The sequence below is a fragment of the Toxotes jaculatrix genome, chromosome 8, assembly GCF_017976425.1.
Source record: "Toxotes jaculatrix isolate fToxJac2 chromosome 8, fToxJac2.pri, whole genome shotgun sequence".
Classification (NCBI taxonomy): domain Eukaryota; kingdom Metazoa; phylum Chordata; class Actinopteri; family Toxotidae; genus Toxotes; species Toxotes jaculatrix.
Window position 1 is genome coordinate 1,407,334 of NC_054401.1, and position 15,715 is coordinate 1,423,048.

The following is a 15,715-nucleotide window of genomic DNA, read 5'->3' on the forward strand; positions in this document are numbered from 1 at the left end:
AAATTTACTCACCGAAAAAACTGCAACACAGACTCCTTCGACGGTTGGTTAGTACAGTCTACACTACAATAAGCCATACTGTCACAAAAACCTCTCCGAACATTGGCAAACAACCACGGACACTGCAGCCCCAGTCAACCGCTGGAGGCCTCTGGATGTAGCCGCCTAGCCCAGCCGATGCTTTAGCAAAGAGCTAACTGCCAGTGCCTGTCTATGGGCTGTCACTCAACGTAACCATGCCCTAATTTATGTAAGAATTTTAAGCCTAAATAACACTAAAACGGTTGTGGTACAAAAAAATTCACCCCCACAGTGTTCACGGAGGTGGAAACTATCAATAGAGACCAAAAACAAAAAATGTACCAGGCTGTAAATGTTTTTAACATGGGGGGCAATGGAGAAGCGGCAGCCGAGGAACTGCAGCCTTTTGAATGCGGAAGTGATCCTCACTGCTGAAACCTACAGCCCCCCCTCCCCTTGATCCGAACCCGAGTAGCGCCTTGTTGTTGGACTTCTGTGGCCCTCATGCACCGTCCATAACTGTTCGGACAGAGACTGGTTCATATGTGTACACATTAGCGGTGCTTATCCTTGAAGGTTGCTGGGGACCAATCTCAGCTGACATTTGATGAAAGGCGTGGTACACCTTCAACAGGTATATTCTATTCTATTCTATTCTGTTAAATTATGTTATATTAACTATATTTCCATTTTTTTTAAGTGAAAACAGCCAGCAGAACAAACAACTTTCTAAATGGTTTTGTTTTCTTTTGTAAATCTTATTCACCATATGTGACAGTGGCTTTTATTTACAAAAAACAGCATATCAAAGACACACAGTCACACAACAGTCAGAATAGGGTAATTATATAAAATACAAACGTGTCAATTGTGTGAATAATATTTTTGTTTACAGTGAAACTGGACAAGCTTAAAGTCACACAGGGTTCATGTGGGGTACAGATAGTTGTCTTGCAGCGGCTCAGGATCCAGCAGATCAGCTGTATATATGTCCTCTGTTCTGAGAAGAGAAAAGACAGCGACCATCTTTTTCTGCCACGTGTGACTGTGTATCACACTGTAACTGTCATACAAAAAAAAAGTTTGAGCTTGACATAATAATTCATACAGTACTTACATTATTTCTTCAACAGCAACCTCCTCCACCACCTCCACTCCAACCACCAGATTCCTCCTCACTGCATGAAGTGAACACAAGAATATTGTCGTGTTACTTCTACTGTAACTTGCTGGTCTGTGAGTGGATTGTAGTAGTTCATTTAGTTTTAATTGCCTGAATGAGCCATGCAAATTATGTCGTCCCCCAAACAACCCTATTTTTAAAAGTTCAAATCAAACATTTTATAAAAACAGGAGGGAAAAAAACAGAAAACTTTCACAAAGTACAAAAATGAGTGACAGTAAATGTTGGTGCAAAACTCACATCCATAGTAAACATATGGTGATCCAGGCCAGCAGGGACCCAAACCTTCTGGTTCCTTCTGCCCATAAACACACACACATCCTTGGGTCTCCATCCCTGGACCCTCCCAGCAGTGACCACCGGTGACATGCCAGGATAAGTCTCTGTGATCACCCTCAATCACTGTCACCGGCTGCTCTGAAGGAGGAGGAGCACCAGGTCCTTGTCCAGCTGGGCCAGAGCTGCTGGGGATTCCTGAGTGGACGGGGGGTTCAGAGATGGACCACTGAGCATCAGCAGTCTGACTGATGACTTTACCTACAGATACAGGTGAGAAGCAGAGTTATATAATTTGGTATGGAAACAGGCCTGGCTCTCACAATCGGAATCAAACTAACAAAATTAACAAAGTTTATTCATAAATTTTGATCATGTAAGACAAATTTAACACTTAGCTGTATGTTACTAATCTTTTTATTTCATTTCCTCAATTTCATATTAATATACAGAAAAAAGCCAAAGCTACTGGTTTAATAAAGGAGATCAAACGGTGCTTTGGCTTGATTTCTTTTTCTATAAATCTAAAGGCTGTAAAAACTATGAATACCTTTTTTGTTAAAAATCCTTATATGAAGTGTAACTCCCCATAGCTTAGGGTTGTTGGTTTTATCATTGCCAGGTAGTGTTATGTCAACCTGTACTCACTGTGATCAACATGCTTTTATTTCAGTTAGTTTTACTCTGAATTTAAAGAAGCATAATAGTTTTCCATTCAAATAAACATATAAACACACATCAACAATCTGGGTAATGCAGGGGGTTGGCTCAGATTTGCACGTCATGGCTGAATCATATGTCTGATCCTTCTGTTTCCTGTACCTGCTGCTTAGGCCTGCTAGGTTTGGACGGGGAATGTGCTCATCGGTCATCTGCATTTTCTGGCACACATGCACGCATGCACACATGGCAGGGAGTGCCAAAAAAAACAAGCATTCAGGGATGGATTTAAAGCTATCACTGAATGCTCTAATGTGTAGTGGCAGCAGGCTGAGACTTTTATTTAATCAGGTAGTCTCATTGAGGCTAAGATCTCTATTCTGATCTCTTTTGGAAGCGAAACCTGAGTATAGTGGGGGAAAAACACAAATAATACACACAATCAGTCACAGCCAGTCACCCACGGGCACTTCCAAACATCCAAAACTGTCACAGTTAAATCAAGTCAAGGTTCATTATTTATTTGCTGGGTATCAGGATTTAGCAAGTTCTGCTGCTTTTCCTGCTGCAACATATTATTCAGATTCAGATTCAGAGAACTTTATTTGTCCCCAGGGGGCAATTTAAGGCACATTGAGCAGCATGAGGTGAAAAAGACATTTCAAACGTGACACAAAAAAAAAAGAAAAAACATACAATATATATTATTTTAACATCTAACTCAATAAAAGTTTATCTTATCTAGAACCTACCTGTAGTGTAACAGCAAACAGCAGGATGCTCTCCTGCCTCTTCTTCCTCCTCCTCCTCTTCCTCTTGGTGGCTCCCTGAATGTTGAGGAAGGCGACACAAAGGAGGTCTGGGCGACCAAACCCAGCAGTCAGGATTCAGTCTGTACATCCCAGGCCGAGCTCGATCCTCAGTGCCCTGCACGAGTGTGTGTGATCAGGGTGGTGAAATGGAGTGAGTGCCTCCCTTCCTCTTCCTTTTAGCTCTGCCTCTGAAGTCAAAGATGAGGCGTCAGATGGGTTTTCTCTGGACTGGAGGTGGACACAGCAGGAGCGAGAATGTGCATCAGAGAACAAGCTGATTGGGCAGCTCGTCTCAGCTTCTGATGTAATGTGGTCTATTAAAGGATCATACCTGTGTTTGAGTATTAGAATATTTCCTGCATATAAATAATATCACCTCTGCATTTTTCAGAGCAAATTGGAGAGTTTTAGATTTATAAATGTGTCACTTCTAAGATTGCCACTGGCTCTCATTTAATGAGCTAAAGGACAGGAAAATCTACTTCATGAGGCTTGAAGCTATTTTGAACTGGGTGATCCATCACAGCGAACCATGTTTGCTTTTATTTTTGTCTTGATTTTTGACACTGTTGCTTTCTTAATTGGAAGACATGTTGTTGTTCAAAGCCTGCCCAGTTATTTAAGAGTGTCTACACTCAGTTGCCACTTCATCACGTACTTTCAGCTAAAATTAAAGCAGTCTAACTCAACATTTCTGTCGGAAATGATCCATATGAGTATTACACTAACAAGTGTTTCTTTTATTTTGTACACCCTATCCACACCTCTCCGTGTGATCCCGCGCACGTCTGCAGCACTACTGCACCTCAAAATGATCATAAAGTGGAATTAACACGTCTCTGAAACAGCTTCAAGAAAAGCGGAACATTAATAACTGACAGGAAGGTTGGGTTTATTGCAGTACTGTTGCATTAGACTGCATTACTTGTATCTGCTGTGCCTAATAAACTGGAAACTCAGAGTACGTAGCGTCTGCATATCAAAGTTTAAACGGTTTTAATTGCTTCACGAAAAGCTTTTATTTTGTAGCATAGCTTTGATCCTATTGGCCGACCAGAGGTCACGTGGTCGCCACTGAGGATATTTAAGAATCGTCTTGGAAGTTCCGTATTTTACTGCCCGTGTCCCATCTGTCTCTGTCTCTGTCTGTCGGGACAGTTTATACCGAGGATATAAACGTTTCAACCTGCCTCGGTGCTTCGGGTTAAATAACGTAACGTTATAATCTCATTTTTCGTGGTTTGTGTGTACATCTGACGGACACACACACACACACACACACACACACCCTCTGAGTTTGAACTGGGAGAATCGAGCTGCTGAAAAATGGCTTATCCGGGATACGGCGCGGGCCCCGGGGGAGTCCCAGGAGCGGTAAGAAACCGTTAAACCGTGACGAAGTGTCGGCTAAAAGGCGAAGAAGTGCACCGACCACTGTCCGGGGGACGGGACGTCCGGTCCAAACACAGGGCGGAAGTTGGTTGAAATGACTGTAACTGGAGTTTTTAGTCCCATTTTTTTTAAATGCACAAGGCTGCGGGTGTGTTGTGTGTTTACAGGTTTGTAGATAACATTCATCATTATCAGAGGAGCCCTGACTTCCGTGGACTCTGATCCACACTTAACCTCAGACCCACTGAACATTTACGGTGCCACTTAAAGGCTGAGACAGATAAGCATTCTGGGATAACAGGACAGATCAAATTCTAAGATATTCTGATGTTCATGTACATTTTCCAAAGATTCAGCTTTTCACTCAGATTGTTAAGAGTCTCTTTCCTGTCCCGACTCTTCTGTCTCTCTCTCTCTGCAGCAGGATCCTCTGTATGGATATTTTTCAGCTGTGGCAGGACAGGTAACCCACCCTCACAAGCATGAAAGACACAATTCACCTCTGAATTGTTGAGCCTGATTATACAGCAGGACGTGCTGAATTTGAACAGCAGTACCAGTCAGGACTGGAGGCTGACTGTGCACTCACACTGGGTTTTTGTCTTTTGTTATTTCTGAACTCTGACAGGATGGACAGATCTCAGCAGACGAGCTGCAGCGCTGCCTCACACAGTCCGGCATCTCTGGCTCATACCAGCGTAAGAACCCCAGACTGTTTTTTTTTTTTATTGAAATATTCACGTGCACTGTAAGTCTGAGACACATCCTCACCTAATGCTGCTGTAGACTGTGGCCCACCGTGCATTAAAATCATCAGGTGGTGCATGAAGCCACCTTTCTAAACATTAAGGTCTTTGCCAGGGTTCGGCTGCTGGATCAGGTCTCCTGCATGTAACCTGCAAATGTCAGGGGAAGGAGTAGAAACGTGTTAACGCTTGATTCTGGTCTTAAATCTGCAGCCAGATCTGTACTATCGCTCAGCTGTTTTCGAGATACTGCTAACAGACACTACTTCTGCCAGGCAGCAGTGTTTGAAAGGTTTTTTTTTGTTGCTGGCGGTTGATATTGACAGGAAATGTGAGCATTCGTGGTGGTTTCTGTCAGACAATTGTGATACAGTGATTTGATGGAGGCTCTCAAGGCCAATACATCTGGGCAGTAGGCCGTTTATATCAGTGTTACAATCACTAAACAGTAAACAGCTCACAAGTCACAGATTTAGTTCAGATCTGTGATCAGCTGTTGTGTTTAGTGGTAAACTAATCAACCTGGATATTAATTAAGCTTTTCTAACTAATTTTCACAACTGTCCAACTCCGTTTTTTGATTCTAAATCTTCTGACATTTTCCAGATAAATCGTGGGAGGGGCTGATGTAACGCTACAAGCTAGAGACAGTTTGAAAACTTGTTTATACTTGTTGGTTTCCAGGTAGCCGGTCTAGCTAACATGCAGTGGTTCTGTACTGTGATTCTCCACCTGTCTGTCTGCTACAGGTGTAATCTACAGGATGTGTCCATGTGAGTGTGGATGTGGTCGTAGCCTGTGCTCACAGTCTCTGTTTTCCTTTTACAGCCTTCAGCCTGGACACCTGCAAACTGATGATCAACATGCTGGATGTATCCTTCACCCATCAGGGCGTCAAGTTTCTTCCACACCAAACCGAGAAATCCTTGTTGTATGCACAGGAACATCGTCATGTTGAAACAGGAAATGAACAAACACAAGCTGTAGCAAGCTGAAACCTCACCTTTGTATAAAATATCAGACACACACACACATAAAGCGCACAAAAGTATGTGTCCACATGGGCGCATACTGTAGCTACAGAGTGTCTTATCTTATAGTTTTCCCTTATAAGTCTGTGTTGGATCCGTGACTGACAGCTGTCTCAGAGGGACATGTCCTGCTCTATGGGCTTCAATGAGTTCAAGGAGCTGTGGCAGGCTCTGAATGCATGGAAGAATACCTTTGCGTCCTTCGACCGGGACCGCAGTGGAACGGTGGAGGGCCATGAGCTGCAGCAGGCCATTGCCACCATGGGTACAGGCAAACTAACACAAGTTTTAAACATTTACTTGCACTTTCTCCTAAATCTCTCAAATCTGACAAATCACAAATGTAAAAGTGTGAGATGATGAGAGGCTGACGATGCGTTTGTGTTTCAGGTTACAATCTGAGCCCTCAGGCCATGAACTGCATCATGAAGCGCTACAGCGTAAACGGCAGGATCCCCTTCGATGAGTTCGTGAGCTGCTGCGTGAGACTCCGCGCCCTGACTGGTGAGTGGGCCGAGGAATGCACGGACTCTGACCAACGGTTGGCATTTAACACAATTACATTTGCTAAGTGCAGCTGAGTGGCATGCATTCAGTTCCACTGTTTCCACGATAACAGCTGGAAAAGCACTGAACTAACAGGCTAAGTCAGCTGCAGTTTGCCTGTTACTGATTGGTCACCTGCAGCTCCATGTTTTTGACAGAGGACCTTTCTTCTACCTCTGCATCGTCCTCTAAAAACAAATAATCACTGTTTTCAAGTTGAAAAGAAGATGTGGCCAAACATGGCGTTTGGATGTCCACTCAGGATTGTGGGTGTTTTCATGAGCATGTGGCAGAAACTGCCAATGACTGACAGCTACATACATCCCACGAGCAGATCCACGCTGTCACCGCAGGGCTAAACATCTGTGCTGCAGAGTCAGTGGTGATCAAAGAGTTGAAAACATTAATCAAACTGGTTATTTTTGTGTGTTTTTCAGACCAGTTCCGAAGGAGAGACACGAGCCACGCTGGCAACGCCTCATTTCACTATGATGATGTAAGTTTCATTCTCTAAATCTTTGATGTTGCTTCAGAGATCTGCTCTCATTAATAACTGCATTTACTTCTGTCTTTAGTTCATCCAGGTCACTATGAGCATATGAGGAGGACAAGACTGAACAGAAGGGACATACATGACTTTTTAAAGTATCCTCATATTAGCATGTGATTTCTATATGTATTTTTACACTCCATGTTTTTTTCTGTTTAACAGGATTATAATGTCACTGTCACATTCCATTTTACTATGAACCATAAACAAGTGATGCATATTGTAACTAATAGGAATATAGCAACCTCAGGCTGTACCTACAGCAGTAACCACTAGAGGGCCTGTGTACTTTTATTATCACTCTTAACATTTATAGCCTTTTACCTCAAGAGTAACCATGTTAGCCCAACATATGTGTGTGTGAACATGTATGAAATGAATAAACATGGCCACCTCACACAGTGACATTTGGCTCCCCTTTGTTTTATTATGTCTTAGACAATGGTTTTAATTTCAAGTTTTGTTTTTAAGTCAGTTTTAAGAGCCTGAACAGAACCAGGCTCATTTATCTAAAAGAGTTTGAGTGTGTCTGAGACCTGTGCGTTTGCAGTGTTGTAGAAATTATCCCTTCAGGTCATTTTCCTCTGTGCCCTTCATTCGTCCTTTCCCATGACTGGGTAGCTGGCATCGCTGGCAATTCCACAGTGGTTACCACGGTTACGGGCAACCCGGATGTAGCCCTTCTCACCCCACTTTGTCCCAAAGCTGTGAGAGAAGGTGTTGATCATCATCAGACCACAGGCTGAACCACACTTTGGCTGCTGTGGTAACAACCTGACATCATTCATCCAGGTGATGTGTCCTACCTGTTCTTGACAATCCAGTATTTCTCCTCGTGTGCTGTCTCTCCGTAGCCCACTAAGAGCATGCCGTGATTGATGCTGTCATGGTCACATTCTGGGTTGTAGTAAACACCTGAAACATGAAAGGAAGTGTGAGTGACCCCAAGGCCCCAACAGGATTTAAGAGTTGAGCGTTTTCTTTTCAGCTGCTCAACTATAGAAGAGCTACTTCCACAGTTTATCAATAAACTGCAACAGTGACATACTTTTTCTCTGTTAAGCTCCTTCAAACACTCAATGTACTCAACTTTAATTTTTTTTTTAATCAAAAAAACCTTATTTAAAAATTCCACTACACTAGTTGTGACATGAAATAATGACAGTGGACAGAGCTCAGAGCTGGGGACTGACCGCTCTTGTATAGCATGAACGTTTTGGAGGAGGTGTCCATGGCCACGGACAGAGGACCCACGTCGTGCAGAGCTTCAGCCAGTGCACATTCGTCCCCCTCTGGAATCTCCTTAAAGCCTTTGCACTGGACTGGAATGGCTGAGTTCTTGTTGTAGCGGCAGGGCTGCTCCTGCAGAGACAACAGGAGACGCCTGACATGTTAGCGTGGGTGAATCCATTTGAAATTCAGGGGTGATGTGTTAACTCAAAGGACACCAGGAGAGGGCACTATATACACAAGATGAAACAGCAGTAAGAGCTGGTGAGCACAGTACCTTTGCCACAGTTGGGTAATCCTCCTCTGAGTTGATGCCCCCGTTTGTTTGCACATACTTAAAGGCACTGGTCATGCGTCCTCCACCGCAGCCGCTGCTTTCTTGGTCACAGTCCACCAGGTTCTGAGGACTGAGGTCCAGCAGCATGCCCTTCGTCTTGGCCAACTGCCCCTCGAGGGCCCCCACAGCACTGAATGCCCAACAGGAGCCACATGATCCCTGCAAGGTGTGGAGCTCATTGATTTACTTAGATTTACAGTGATATGGAGGAGTATTGTACATGTGAGGCCTCGGACAGGTATTAGATTATCTTTCTGACCTGGTCCTTGACTCGAGTCACCCAGCGTTTCTTACGGTAGTCAAGAGACTTGGGCGCCTTCAACGAGCAAGTCGCGTTATAAACCTTCACAGTTCAGAGACAAGCGAGACAAAGAGTTAGAGTCATGTTAGATCACATGTGAGGTTTTTGGAGATTTAAGCATTATACACCCCACACAAGAAAGATGGGCAGTTCCCAGCCCTCAGACTCACCTGGTTTCTGTGGTCCTTCGTGGTTAGGGTTAGGTCTGTGGTCTGTGGAAAGTCCAGCATCATCACCTGTTTGTAGCCATTTGTCATACTACAATTGGTTCGATCTTTGAAATAACTGAATTTTGCCTGCAACAAATAAATTTGGCTGAATTAAAAAAAAGTTACTAAACAATTTGTGAAATAAAACTTAATATCCTCAAAAAAGTTATGACTCTTTTTCAGTCCATAACTGTAAAACTGGCTGTTTGTGAGCTCATCGTGGAAACACCTTCACATCTACTGCATTTAAGTAACGTTCAGGTCAGATCAGATCAGTCAGGGTTCAGTTAGGTTTTCTTTGCAGCTGAGTTGTGCACCAAGGTGTTGCCTCATCCATCAGCTGCTTTAGTCACCTGCTGATTGAAACTCTGACACCACTGGATTTACTATTTGGTGTGTAAAAAATGTTCAAAATGTTCATCTGATGTTCATCTGATCATCTGTAAAAATCCTCTCCTGTCACATTTAAAGACATACACAGAAGCATTTGCCTGGTCAGTAGTAGATGAATTTAATTTTCATTTCAAAACTTGAACTGTTCAACACAAGATCTTTAAACTGCTGGTGTCAAGTTTCTCTGTCGGTCACAATTAAAGCTGAGGACAGAGAAACTTCTCCCCTTTAGCAAACCTTTGGTGTAATCTGAGTCCGCCCAGATACAACAAATAACAGTGACACATACTCTTGTTATTCCTTGTCCAAGTTACCACACAAAGATGTAAAAAAGGTGAAGGTCATACATGATTCGTTGGCACCTGGAAGCAGGTCATCTTCTCAGACATTTCCTTCAAGGTCTGGATGAGGAGACACATCATGAGTCAGATAAAATAAATAAACAAACAAACAATTGTTTGGTCTTCTCTTCTTGTCAGGCTGAATGTGAAGTACTTTGCTGGGATTGTTTTTCTGCTTCAGTATAACAGAGGAAGAAAAGATTCAGTGTGTTTAACTGCACATTATTCCTCAGGTGTCCAGACTCACCAGGTCTCCCAGGTAGTTCATCCCCAGTCTGTAGGAGTGTTTGCCCTGTTCTGCCTCCTGGTTGTGGACTTCAATAATGTGCATGTTCTTCTTCCAGATGCCCTTCCGGTACTCCTCTTCATCCTAAAATATTCCCACAACATGCTATTCTGTTAGCATGAAAGGCAGACAACGCACAACTAATGCACTTAAATATAACATAACATGAATGACGTTTAATTCTCATCCTCCAAGCCTCTTGTTAAACACTGCAGCATCACTACAAACACAGAGTGAGGACACAGAGTGTGCCTTTGCTCAGAGCCCAGAGGAGAAATGAATAAACTAAACCAAGTTTGAAATTAACAGTTTACCTGTATTCCTGCTCTGTATTGATTAATGTTTGCTAATAAATGTCTGTGTAAAAGTCATCATTGAGCCGGCTTTTAAAATGAAGACACAGGTACCTCTGTGGGCTGCTGCAGGCTGCTCCTGTAGCTCCTCGCTGCTCTTGTCGCATGTCTCTTCTGTTTAAGATCAAACACATCAAATTAACCTACTGTTCAATGCTGTTCCTGCTTCCTAACAGTTACATGACCCATAAGAACTACTGCAAAACACATTCACCAGCACAGAAACACCCTCAGTAACTACAGTGATCACATTAATGTAAGAGACCAGGTCCCTGTTTTTACACTGTAACAGCTTTAAGATTAATCAGTTAGTGGGCTATTAAGGACTGTTAATGAACTATGTAATGACCATCAGCATGACTCTAATAATCTACCTTCCATGGAAGTGCAGTATGTTATGGATTTTTCCTTTGTCAATTCTCACCTGCAGAAATAAGAACATTTTTTAAAATCTAAAAACTGCACATTTCAACACTTCTGGTCAAAAAAGGGAATTATTATTAATGGAACATAACTGAGGTGCACACTTTTAGCTTAGGAGAGTGTAGACATACAAGGTTGAGTGGAACACTTTCCTAATCACTCCATATCACTGCAACTGTTCTTTCTCTGCCTGTCTCCTTCTCTGTCCCTGAGAAAGACTGAAGTCCAGGTGTTGCTGCCATACCTGGTGCTGTCAAACACGCTCAGACAGAAGGACAGGAATCAGACGAAGAATCTGATCACAGACCTGTAACAGCCTGAACGACCCATTCGAAGCACTGAACTGAACTGTCAGCTTAATGTTACTAATTTCATCTGTGCTGGTTCTTGGTCGAGCAAAAGGCCCAATAACTGTGGTCTCTCTGCATCACCCACATGCTGGGTGTGTAAACATACATTGTACTCTTTGCCATAGGTGATCTTCCACTCTTTCCACTGGGTGTCTAGCAGAGCTTCATCCAAACAAAAGCCCAGATCCGAGGCCACCAAGAGCATCACGCAGACACGCAGCAGCATTCTGAAACAGCAGCAGCACACATAATAACTCATACACAGTGAAGTCTGGAACAGGACACTGCCATATTATCCTGTTACTACAGACTGATCTAATGGGTCCAGTTGTACTAATACAGTAAAATCTATTCAGCATTTCAGCATTACACATCCAACCCTTTTGTAACGATTGTGCACAGGAAAAGCCAGCAGGTGTCACATCTTATATGCCTCTATCCCTGACTATCCCTGGTTGATCTTGTCAGGAATCCACATGCCTGTCTCAGATTCTGTTAGCAGGGAACAGAATTTTACACAAGTAAAATTATTATGTAAAAACGGTGAAGGGTAAATGTTAAATGTTATATAGTGAAAATAATGATAAATAATGATATATAATAAAGCTATTAAATTAAAAGGACATCTTTAGGTGACTGGGTGTGTCTCTATTTTAAGTTGATGTTGTAGTGTGTGTGTCCCAGAAAGTTAGTAATTGTTAAGATTTGAGTTGATTTAAGGAAAGAAACTGGTTAAAATCACGTGACAGCGCTGCTTATCACACCGCTGAAAAAATATAATACATGTCTTATATTTATCTGTCCCTGCTTTAAAATACACAGTCAACAGTTTGATCTTATTTATTAACTTGATCTCTTGTATAGTAGGTTCACTACATTATTTCATATTGGATTTAATGCAAATTTCCATTGAACATAATATGTCTTGTTACACTCGCTCCATCTTAAAATAACATCCTTTTCTTTAAATCTTGGTTCCACAAACGTCTTTTGGATTGTAACACAATCAGACAGAAACAGGAGAAAAAACACTTTTCTTTAACTTTGAGCAAGTTAACTCCTGAATGTGAGTTGATTAAAGTCACATGTGACAGACGGTTCTGTTTATCGCGCTGATTAAAAAAAAAAAACAAGTCTTATAATGATCTCTCCTTGATGAAAAATAATTAATTAACTAAAACACACTGTGACCACGACCGATTATTTTTCTGTCTCTCTGGGAATTAAAAAAAAAAAAAAAATCAAGATTTCTGCGACCAGTTAGCTTCACGAACCATTTTCAGCAGTTCATAGGAAACAGTTCATCACTAATTCTTTCAAAAATGATTTTACCTTCTGGTCCAAACTTTTGGCGGGATGTGGATGAAGTTCTTTGACTGATGCTTTCTTCTCTTCTCGGTTAGATTTGGTCTTGGAGACGCTGATGCTGCTCAGTTACCTGCAGTATATCAACTCTGAGACAACAGAAGGGAGTGGAGCAGTTTACATAAAGCAGATCCAAATGAATGAACCGGTTTATCTTGACTTGTCTAAAATCACTGCCAAGTATTCAGTCCGAAAATGGAAAGTGAAACTTACCCCATCTCACTGCTGAGACAGTCACTCATCCATCAAAAGTTCTTCATTGTGTTAGCATCTGTCCAAACACCTTTATCGTACTTTATACATGTGCTGTTACAGGAAGTTACAACTATTTTTCTATCAGGCGTGAGATGAAGCTCAGTGTCAGGTCAGTCAGGAAGGAGGGACTTTGGGTTGAACGCCTGCATAAACTCTGGAGGAAGTGATGTGATGTGAATTTGTGCTTCGGCGCAGTTTCTCAGGAGGCGGCAACTAAAACAACAAGAGCAGACGCACCGAGCAAAACATTTTTTAAGGAGAATAAGAGAATAACATTTCCTTTAAGATACTTAGATATTGTTAAAACAGCGTGTAAGTCACACATTGTGCACATTACACACATTATGTTTAAATTCAGTTAGTAATGGAGCTCCCGTTGAAGAAAGGGTAGAGAACCCGAGCATTATGTTTGCTAACTCATTCATTTATAAAGGGACTCATCATTCTACTTTAAGAAATGATTCTGTAACTTTCAGAGAGGGGACGTCAAAATGAGAAAAAATACAGAGAGAAGGTCACATCTAAAGTCAGAGTCCAAAGGCAACTGTTAACTATTCAACATTTCACTGTAAATACTGAAGACTAGATTATTCTTTATGCTTAAGAATCAAGTATCAAGGGTTAAAGAATGTAATGTAAACCTGATCAAACCTTGATAACCATGAAACTGAGCCCTGACCTGGAGTTGGGTCATGCTCTTTTTATGTGATGCTCCATTTGCAGAAATCTCAGCCCGTGAGCTTCTGCAGTTCTGAGGGAAAAGCCTGAAAAATCCTTCCAGCTGTTTCAACACGCTGCAGCTGCTTCTGCATCACAGCTGTTTGTGAGTTAGAGTTGTTGTTGTTGTTGTCTTGAGGTTTAGGGGGTGTCTGCGTTGTTTACACCGAATGAAAACCTGAAAAATTCATCTTTATTTTGGCTACGTATTTTTGGATTGTGTCATTATGGTGTTAGAAGCCCGGCAGCGTAACAGTTGTAAACCCAACCTGTTACAGTGTGACAGACCATGACATGAGGTGTGTGAGGAAACGACTCCGTTCATGGTTAAAATAGGTTAAAAATGGCCTTAGGTAAATCAGACTTGACCTAAAATAATAGCTGTTACAAACACACAGTCTAACTGACTGTGAACTTATCTCTGAACTGAAAACGGTTGAAACGGTTTACACCTTTTTTTGGCTTCAGCGGTAGATGTGTAGGTTTTTATATGTTCATGAACACATGATGATGGTCTTATCCTTTTGCTGTATTTCTTTAAAGTATTTGATTCCTTTTAATTCTTCTGTAACAGTCAGAATGTCTCATTACGACATTTACAGCTGTGTTATCTTCAAAACTGCTCCAACAACATGTTTCTCCATCTCAACAAATCTTGAAAAAGTTACCATGATCATTCAGTGTGTGTGTGTGTCTAGACCACACTGGACAAGGTCCCAACAAAGGTTTTACAGACAGGTTGTCCCAGAAAGTTTGTAATTGTTAAGACTTGAGTTGATTTAAGGAAAGAAACTGGTTAAAATCACATGTGACAGCGCTGCTTATCACACTTATATTTATCTGTCCCTGCTTTAAAATACACAGTCAACAGTTTGATCATATTTATTAACTTGATCTCTTGTATAGTAGGTTCACTACATTATTTCATATTGGATTTAATGCAAATTTCCATTGAACATCATATGTCTTGTTATACTCGCTCCATCTTAAAATAACATGATTTTCCTTTAAATCTTGGTTCTGCAAATTTTATTTTGGATTGTAACAAACTTTCTGCAAGTTAACTCCTGAATGTGGGAGGAAGCTGATTAAAGCTACATGTGACAGACGGTTCTGTTTATCACGCCACTGATAAAAAAAAAAACAAGTCTTATAATGATCTCTCTTTGATGAAAAATAATTAATTAAAATACACACTTCATCAGTGATTCTTTCAAAATGAGTTTACCTTCTAGTCCAAACTTTTGGCGGGATGTGGATGAAGTTCTTTGACTGATGCTTCTCTTCTTGGTTAGATTTGGTCTTGGAGACGCTGATGCTGCTCAGTTACCTGCAGAATATATACTCTGAGACAATAGAAGGGAGTGAAGCAGTTTACACAAAACAGACCCGAATGAATGAACCGGTTTATCTTGACTTGTCTAAAATCACTGCCAAGTATTCAATCCGAAAATGGAAAGTGAAACTCACCTCATCTCAAAGCTGAAATAGTCACTCATCCATCAATAGTTCTTCATTGTGTTAGCGTCTGTCCAAACACCTTGATTCCCGTATTTTATAGATGTGCTGTTACAGGAAGTTACAACTATCTTCCTTGGCGTGAAACGAAACTCAATGTCAGTTCAGTCAGGAAATGATAGCTGTGTTTCTTTAAAGTATTTGATTCCTTTTAATTCTTCAGTAACACAGTCACAATGTCTCATTACAACATTAATAGCTTCAAAACTGCTCCAACAACATGTTTCTCCATCTCAAAAGGCATTAGTCAGACCGGTTTGTTTTTATTTATCTATGTTGTTGATCATCAAGGCTGAAAACATTCACTGTGGTTTTAGGATGAAGAATTTGTCACTGGTTCAATCTATTTTCCTAATCCCATGACTGGTCTTACACATCTTTAAATACCTTTAATACAATAAATCAAACACACACTGTGGA

At 41.4% G+C, this 15,715-nt stretch overlaps 2 protein-coding genes across 4 annotated transcripts; one reads left to right on the forward strand and one right to left on the reverse strand.

The window, feature by feature from the left end:
* Nucleotides 1-4,032: 4,032 nt before the first annotated feature.
* Nucleotides 4,033-7,622, forward strand: sri (sorcin). 2 transcript variants are annotated; one of them, XM_041044428.1, is made up of 8 exons: nucleotides 4,033-4,326; nucleotides 4,769-4,807; nucleotides 4,973-5,042; nucleotides 5,919-5,962; nucleotides 6,239-6,386; nucleotides 6,512-6,625; nucleotides 7,105-7,163; nucleotides 7,243-7,622. In XM_041044428.1, exons 1-8 carry the CDS (start codon nucleotides 4,279-4,281, stop codon nucleotides 7,267-7,269), a joined length of 549 nt encoding a protein of 182 aa, XP_040900362.1. In that variant the 5' UTR covers nucleotides 4,033-4,278; the 3' UTR covers nucleotides 7,270-7,622. The 2 variants fall into 2 exon arrangements, with proteins under 2 accessions (XP_040900362.1, XP_040900361.1); XM_041044427.1 differs by having other exon boundaries at nucleotides 4,035-4,326; nucleotides 4,766-4,807.
* LOC121185909 (procathepsin L-like) lies at nucleotides 7,603-13,207 on the reverse strand. 2 transcript variants are annotated; one of them, XM_041044425.1, is made up of 12 exons: nucleotides 13,019-13,207; nucleotides 12,773-12,894; nucleotides 11,547-11,667; nucleotides 10,722-10,781; nucleotides 10,276-10,398; nucleotides 10,035-10,088; nucleotides 9,256-9,381; nucleotides 9,044-9,127; nucleotides 8,725-8,943; nucleotides 8,411-8,579; nucleotides 8,024-8,132; nucleotides 7,603-7,922 (listed from the first exon to the last, which is right to left on the reverse strand). In XM_041044425.1, exons 3-12 carry the CDS (start codon nucleotides 11,664-11,666, stop codon nucleotides 7,811-7,813), a joined length of 1,176 nt encoding a protein of 391 aa, XP_040900359.1. In that variant the 5' UTR covers nucleotide 11,667; nucleotides 12,773-12,894; nucleotides 13,019-13,207; the 3' UTR covers nucleotides 7,603-7,810. The 2 variants fall into 2 exon arrangements, with proteins under 2 accessions (XP_040900359.1, XP_040900360.1); XM_041044426.1 differs by lacking the exon at nucleotides 9,256-9,381.
* Between the last annotated feature and the right edge of the window lie 2,508 nt (nucleotides 13,208-15,715).

What these genes read in the sequence shown, in the direction of transcription:
- sri (XM_041044427.1), top strand. Translation starts at nt 4,279, where the DNA reads ATGGCTTATCCGGGATACGGCGCGGGCCCCGGGGGAGTCCCAGGAGCG. An exon ending in CCGGGGGAGTCCCAGGAGCG is followed by an intron (nt 4,327 to 4,765) that starts GTAAGAAACCGT and finishes CTCTCTCTGCAG; the next exon opens with CAGGATCCTCTGTATGGATA. An exon ending in CATCTCTGGCTCATACCAGC is followed by an intron (nt 5,043 to 5,918) that starts GTAAGAACCCCA and finishes TTCCTTTTACAG; the next exon opens with CCTTCAGCCTGGACACCTGC.
- LOC121185909 (XM_041044425.1), bottom strand. Translation starts at nt 11,666, where the DNA reads ATGCTGCTGCGTGTCTGCGTGATGCTCTTGGTGGCCTCGGATCTGGGC. An exon ending in CCTATGGCAAAGAGTACAAT is followed by an intron (nt 10,782 to 11,546) that starts GTATGTTTACAC and finishes GATCTTAAACAG; the next exon opens with AAGAGACATGCGACAAGAGC. An exon ending in TACTGGATTGTCAAGAACAG is followed by an intron (nt 7,923 to 8,023) that starts GTAGGACACATC and finishes CTTCTCTCACAG; the next exon opens with CTTTGGGACAAAGTGGGGTG.